This window comes from Magnolia sinica, chromosome 16 (genome assembly GCF_029962835.1).
Source record: "Magnolia sinica isolate HGM2019 chromosome 16, MsV1, whole genome shotgun sequence".
Classification (NCBI taxonomy): Eukaryota; Viridiplantae; Streptophyta; class Magnoliopsida; order Magnoliales; family Magnoliaceae; genus Magnolia; species Magnolia sinica.
In genome coordinates this window covers 2,120,005-2,127,423 of record NC_080588.1, presented here as the reverse complement: position 1 = coordinate 2,127,423, position 7,419 = coordinate 2,120,005, and the positions used below count along the sequence as shown (strand labels likewise).

Genomic DNA, 7,419 nt, shown 5'->3' with positions numbered 1-7,419 from the left:
TCCAAGAAGGCCAATGTGGTCACATCTGATGAAGAATCAAGTGGTGCTGATGTTCTGTCTGTTTCCATGATTGGTCACTTACACGACAATCATAAAGATGAGTGGATACTTGACACAGGAGCATCTTATCACATGACTCCTCATTGGAGTTGGTTCATCAATTACAAGGAATGCGATGGTGGACAGGTTTTTATGGGCAATGACAATGCCTGTAATGTTGTGGCTATTGGCACAGTGAGTATCAAGATGTTTGATGGAATGGAGCGTACCTTGACTGACGTCAGGCACGTTCCTGATATGAAGAAAAGTCTGATTTCTCTCGGTGCACCCGAGACTATAAGGTGCAAGTTTACTAGTATTGATGGTGTCCTTAAAGTTTCAAAAGAGGCACTCGTGGTTATGAGAGCGTAGAGGTATGGAAACCTTTACAGGTTGATTAGGAGCACTTCGGCAGGTGGAGCGGCAGCAGCTATTACAGACTCCACGTCTCTACGTATGTGGCATGCTCGTCTGGGCCACATGAGCGAGCGAGGCATGAAGGTACTTTCTGATCGGTGTTTGATTCCAGTTTTTAAAAATTCTGATTTAGATATATGCGAGCATTGTATATATGGTAAACAACCTAGACTGTCTTTAAATCTGGAAAACATGTTTGTAAGGGAGTGTTTGATTATGTGCACTCTGACGTATGGGGGTCATCGCCAGAAGTTTCCATTGGGGGGTCGTCATGATTTGTTTCATTCATTGACGACTACTCCAGAAAGTTTAGGTTTACTTCATGAAACGTAGATCCGAAGTTTTTACCATATTCAAGCAATGAAAGGCGATGGTAAAAAAACAGTCAGGGCGAAAAATAAAAGTTTTAATGACTAACAATGGTGGAGAATTGACTTCCACTGAGTTTAATGATTATTGCAAGCATAAAGGGATCATCAGGCACAACATAGTGCGCCACACGCCCGAGCAAAATGGCGTGGCTGAGCGAATGAATTGGACTCTCCTAGAGAGGGCCAGATTTATGTTAAGTAATGCTGCGTTGGGCAAGGACCTATGGACTGAGGCCGTTAACACAGCTTGTTATTTGATGAACCGGTCTTCTTCAATGGCAATTGAATGTAAAATTCCAGAGGAAGTATGGAGTGGTCAAAAAATTGACTACTCAGATCTACACATATTTGGTTGTGATGCTTACTCTCATATACCGTCAGTTAAGAGAGATAAGCTAGATCACAGGGCCAAAAAGTATATCTTTGTTGGCTATGGCATTGGTGTGAAAGATTACAGGCTATTCGACAAGGTCACACGCAAGGTCATCACTAGCCATGACGTCAGATTCAATGAAAGCTCCTTATTTCGCAAGAATGATCAAAAGGAGCAAGAGGAACCGAAAAAGGTGATTGTAGACATCCAAATTGATGCAGATGATACACAGGCAGAGACAGATGCGAAGACAGAGGTACAGGGTCAGGTGGAGCAGCCACCTGTGAAAAGGAACCCACTGCGTGATCGCAGGTTACTGGCAAGATACAGGGACGACTCTAATATTGCATACGCCCTCATTACAGATGAGGGGGACCTGTCTACTATTCATGAGGCTCTTGATGAGCCTGATGCAGAAAAGTGGAAGGCGGCAATGGATGATGAGATGGACTCGTTGCACAAAAATCACACATGGGAGCTAGTGGAGCTTCCTGTGGGCCAAAAAGCGATCGGATGCAAGTGGTTATTCAAAAGGAAACAAGATAGATACAAAACAAGGTTGGTAGCGAAGGGTTATGCTCAGAGAGAAGGAATCGACTTCACAGAGATATTCGCGCCAGTAGTTAAGCAGGTATCTATCAGATTCGTGTTGGCGCTGGTTGCCCAATACGATCTCGAGCTAAAACAAATAGATGTGAAGACTGCATTCCTACATGGGGAATTAGAAGAGCAGATCTACATGAAGCAATCAGAGGGCTACGAAGTTAAAGGGGCAGAGAAAAAAGTTTACAAGATAATGAGGTCGTTGTACGGCCTGAAACAGTCGCCTAGGCAGTGGTATAAAAAATTTGATTCTTTCATGGTGAGTCAAAAATTTACTCGGAGTGAATACGATCACTATGTCTATTTCAAGACACTGAGTGATGAAAAATTCATCATCCTAGTACTGTATGTTGATGATATGTTGATTGTCTGTCATGATATATCTGAAATCAATGTACTGAAAACTCAGTTATCAGGGACATTCGAGATGAAAGATCTGGGGGCTGCAAAGAGGGTTCTCGGCATAGATATTCATAGAGGAAGAGGAGCAGGCTTTGGTTATCACAGGCAAAATACCTTGAAAAGGTATTGATCAAGTATGGGATGGATCAAGGAAAGTCGGTAAGCGTTCCCCACGCGGCTCACTTCAAGCTTTCCTCATAACAATGTCTTAAATCCAATGAGGAAAAGCAGGTTATGTCACATGTACCTTATTTGAATGCGGTTGACAGTTTAATGTATGTCGTGGTCTGTACGAGACCGGATATTTCACTGACAATCGGTGTTGTGAGCAGATACATGTCAAACCCTGGCAAGCAACATTGGGAAGCGGTGAAATGGCTACTTCGATATATTCAAGGTACAAAAGACTACGTCTTAACTTTTGAGAAAACAGGGACAAAGTTGGTAGGGTATGTGGATTCTGACTACGCAAGCAGTATAGATTCCAGGAAGTCTACTTCAGGATACTCGTTTGTATTATCAGGTGAAGTAATTAGTTGGATGTCAAAACTTCAATCCGTGGTGGCTCTTTCCACGACCGAAGCAGAATATATGGTAGTGACGGAAGCTTTTAAAGAAGGTGTTTGGCTCAGAAGCATGATAAATCAGTTGGGACTTCACCAGGAGGCCGTGCCGGTTAACTGTGATAGTGATAGCGCTATCAATTTAGCTAAAAATTCTGTTTATCACTCACGTACTAAACACATTGATGTTCGTCACCACTTTATCCGACAGGTGCTTAAGGAAGGAAGCATCACATTGGAAAAGATACACACCAGCGTGAATCCAGCAGACATGCTCACCAAGGTCATTCCTACAGAGAAACTCAAGTTTTGTACAACTTCTCTGGGCTTGGCGATGGCGTACAAGAAGGACGGAGTGTGCACGAGAAGCGTTGATTGAAACTATGATGCGATGAAGAGATAAGAGGAGAGGTCAAGGTGCTACACAGTTAAATGTTGAAGACTTGGTGGAGATTGTTGTCAAAAAGTCTTCACCGCTTACGACTGGTCGTAGGGATTGCTCGACCGGTCGTAGGGGTCGTCTCGACCGGTCGTAGTCCGCTCAACTCAAAGTCCAGGGAGCTCTCCTTCTTTGGTGTCCGGGATTCACGACCGGTCGTAGGGATTGCTCGACCGGTCGTAGGGGTCCTACGACCAGTCATAGCCTCGACGCGACTAGTCGTAGTTACGTAGATTCGTTTCCGAATCTGATGCGGACTGCGGAAATTTGAGTCAATATTTCGCAAGGTATGAAAGGAAGTTGCCTAAACTATAAATAGGGGTCCTTAGGATTTTTTCAAAGGGGATGGAAAATTATTCTAAAATTTTCTAAAGGGGTTCTAGGGTTATCAAAGGGTGTAGCAAGGGTAAGATTCAAGGTTGTTTGAATCGGGTAAGTCCTCTCTCTTGTAACTTTCTTTTCATAGTGGATTTCTGTCGCTTTGTGTCGTGGTTTTTTCAACTTTGTATTCTTCTGTGATTGCTTGTTACTATTGAATTGCTATCCTAGATCTAGATATGTGTGATTCCGCAGAGCAAATCCCCAACAATTAGAACATCAATGGTTTGGATTAAAAGATAATTTGGCCCACTTGTTAGGATGAAAAGCACCCTCAGACGTTATGTATGAGCGGTGCCCTAGGAACCTTGGATCGGTCCTGAGCCCTCATGTCACTGCCCGTTCGATGATGGCCAGACAGCTTGACCCGGCCTGGGCCTTTCATGTTTAAACTGTCTTAAGCCATTTTGAATGATCTAAACCATTCATATGTAGGAATTATGGTGATTGAAGTATATCCCAACTAACACCCTGATCCATAGCTCAAGTGGTAGACTGAGTGAAAGATACCTCGTTTCAACACTGAGGTCTTAGTATCGATCCTGGGGGTGGCTAACACTGAAGTGTCAACTGACAGTGGGGTGTACTAACAAGCTAACAAATAAATAAATAAATAAATAAAACAGGAATCCGGTTTTCTAGAACCATAAGGAAACCAGTTGCTTTCAGGTCTATACTTTATTGAATGTGGATGAGACAATGAAAGATGAAGAATAAGTATATATTCTGTTGAACTCTCTTTCAGGATCATATGAGTCGTTCAAAGACTCTTTGCATACCAGTGGATACTTATTTTACCAAATAAGACCACGGACTAGATTAGTTTCATTTTTAACCGTCCAATGGCCATGATCAATTAAGATTAAATTTTTACTCATGATACATCATCTAAACCAATACCCATAACTAGAACGGTTCAGTTTGAATAACTTGTACGCCACGTATGCAAATTCCCAGTAACTTTTAGCTGCATCTGTATTATCCATCACACTCTACTAGACTGCTAAAGATTTTTTTCCACAAGATAATTAAAATTTTATTAATCCCAAAAGACAGAAATCAAAATCTAAGCACACACATACTTTATATTCCAACTTCTACATGCATTCGACCGTAGTTAGACAATACACATACGGCTAAATAAACCATGGCCATACACGTATTTTAGTTATGTGGCTGGGATTGAACCACGCCGCCACCTGAGCAGCACCGTTGGCAACCACCGATACCCTCGCTGCAGCAACTATGTAGACAATATACGGTTTCGCTGCGTCTCGTGTACCCTCCGCCCCGATGCTGCTTCCCGCCACCGGTCTCCACCTCTGCATGCATGAGAGTAGTTTGTACGTAAAATTACTAAAATGCCACTCAATATTTACGTAGATATAGTAATGTTATACGTAGACAGTGACCATGATTAATATAAGAAAAAAAGATAAATGATCTAATGCTGACTTGGACCATTGGATCGGTCGATCTGAACTTTCTGTTAGGTCCAGCACAACTTCTACGTGCTACCATGTAAAACTCACACTGATCAGACGATTTGAAGCGTTCACTCATCGGCCTGTCACATGGATGGTCATGATCACTTACAAAAGGATAGGTGCGCTTTTCTTTTTTTTTTTGAACCGTTCATTCGTCGGGACGTCGGGACTCTTTATGGATCCCATATGGTTTTACGTGGTTAAATTGAGGAATAAAACGATACACTGAAAAATGGTGCATAAACAATCTCTGCCATCCAATCCAAAAACATGTTAGTGAATCTGACCATCCAATCAACTTGAAATCTCTTGGATGATTGATGCATCAAAATGGGACTAATTGAAAGATCCTAACCACCCATCAATGCATCTTTCCCATTTTCTGGAGTCTGGACATTGATTGGATGGTGGAGATCATGATCATACACCAAGTTTATGTGTATATACCATGCACAAAATTTTGTTACCTTCGGTTTACGGCTGATCAATTATTTGCTTCGTACAGATGGCAAACGCGTATGAGATCTGAACCGATCATCAGGTAGGCTACACCTTGCATGACCCATTTCAAAATTCACACCAGAAGGACAATCAACCCTTGGATGGGAAGATTTCGAACCTTGCCTTTTCAAATAACCATCCATGTTCTTTCTCAGGAAGTCCTCCAACAGAATTGTTCTGATTATCGTATCATCTTGATTTTTGTGGAATGGCCCATGCATGGAATAGCCTACATGAGGAACGGTTGGGATGTCTCAGTCATCCGCCACGTGCCAGGAACAGAAGCCAATGGTTATTCCCAGGGTCCTAATCAGCAAAGGTATAGTTTGTTGTGAGTGAATATTGTGCGTGTGGGACCATTGATTAATAATCCAACCGTTGACTGATGTGCTCACCATGGACGGCAACGCAAAATACCCTATACTGATGTCAAAATATTGATTAAAAATATTTTAAATTATATATATATTGATTAAAAATATTTTAAATTATATATATATATATATATATATATATATATATATATAAAATGTTTGTTTGAAGAAGGTTTTTGGTGTTTTGGGAATAGTCCAATATCATAAAGGAGAGAATAAAATATTGTGTTTATATATAGGGCATGGATTAACTTATTATTTGTTTGGTAAATGCATGGATTACCTATACTTTTGTATTCGCACCGGAGCACAACAAATGCACAGAGTCTCAGGCTCGATGCGAGGACATGGGTATATGAGGCAGTGTGGTTACAGAGACGCTAGTAATTTTATAAAGGTTAAAATTTAATTATTTGAAAGAGATGTAATTGCACATGCAGTATTAAATCAAACTAGGTAGAAAAAATAAAAAATCAGACCATATAGAAACTATTGTATGTGGCTAGCATGCAGTAGCTAGTTATCCCACATGGATAATGAACAGAAACGGTCAAATAACGCTAGTTTCTCACTAAAAGAGAAAAGCTAAGCGAATAGTCAAAATTCAACGTAAGGATAAGTCCTACATCAAAGGGGTTACGAGAACTCAATTAGGGAGATTTATTCAGCATCCCCATCCATTGTGAGTCCCATTAATTCAACAGTTTCGATCATTTAAGAACTTCAAATTGAGAGGTTTGCAAAGTCACTGATCATTTAAGCTAAAAGAAAGTGACCAACATAGCCTACTTCAGCTTCTATTCACACCATCTTGCTGGAGTGATTAATATGCATGTGGGGCCCATTTTAATCCAACCGTTAACTGATGGGCATAACATGGACGGATGATGGAGAATACCGAGATCTCCCCAATTCAAAAGTCGCAACCCTAACACCCTGGCCTACAAATACATAGTCGAGGGAGGTTTGCACAGCATCCCCATCTGCTGTGATCCCCATCATTTCAACGGTTTGGATCATTAAAGAACTTTAAAGAGAGAGAAAAATAGAATCCCAAAACTTACTTGTGCTCTCTTTCGTGGTGTCCTCAGCTAGTTCCCTAGCTGCCACGTCAGAAGAAATGAGTAGAAAAACAGCCAAAATCACACCCAATACAAGAATAGTAGATTTAGAAGCCATTTCTCAAGAAAGAAGGGTATGGATGAATGAGGAGGATGAGAAGAGCTGTGCATTACATGCACCATTTATAGGAAAAGAAATACTTTAATACTCTGACAGCATGTGATGGATGGTACGCAGGCAGTTGGAAACTACTACGAAATTGCATACGTTGAATATTATTAATTCAAGATAGACCGTCTAAAACACGTAGCTAGGCAGTTGAAAATTACTTTGGAATTGCTCGGGTCGGTCTAAAAGATGTATACCAGTTTAGATGTGACATGAACGAGAAACTGCTTGTGTTTGGTAAG

General features: G+C 41.1%; 1 protein-coding gene across 1 annotated transcript; it reads right to left on the bottom strand.

Moving 5' to 3' along the window:
* Nucleotides 1-4,650: 4,650 nt before the first annotated feature.
* On the bottom strand, nt 4,651-7,166 carry LOC131229618 (glycine-rich protein-like). Its single transcript, XM_058225611.1, has 2 exons — nt 7,012-7,166; nt 4,651-4,907 (listed from the first exon to the last, which is right to left on the bottom strand). The coding sequence occupies exons 1-2, from the start codon at nt 7,124-7,126 to the stop codon at nt 4,750-4,752; spliced, it is 273 nt and encodes a 90-aa protein (XP_058081594.1). The 5' UTR covers nt 7,127-7,166; the 3' UTR covers nt 4,651-4,749.
* Nucleotides 7,167-7,419: the final 253 nt, after the last annotated feature.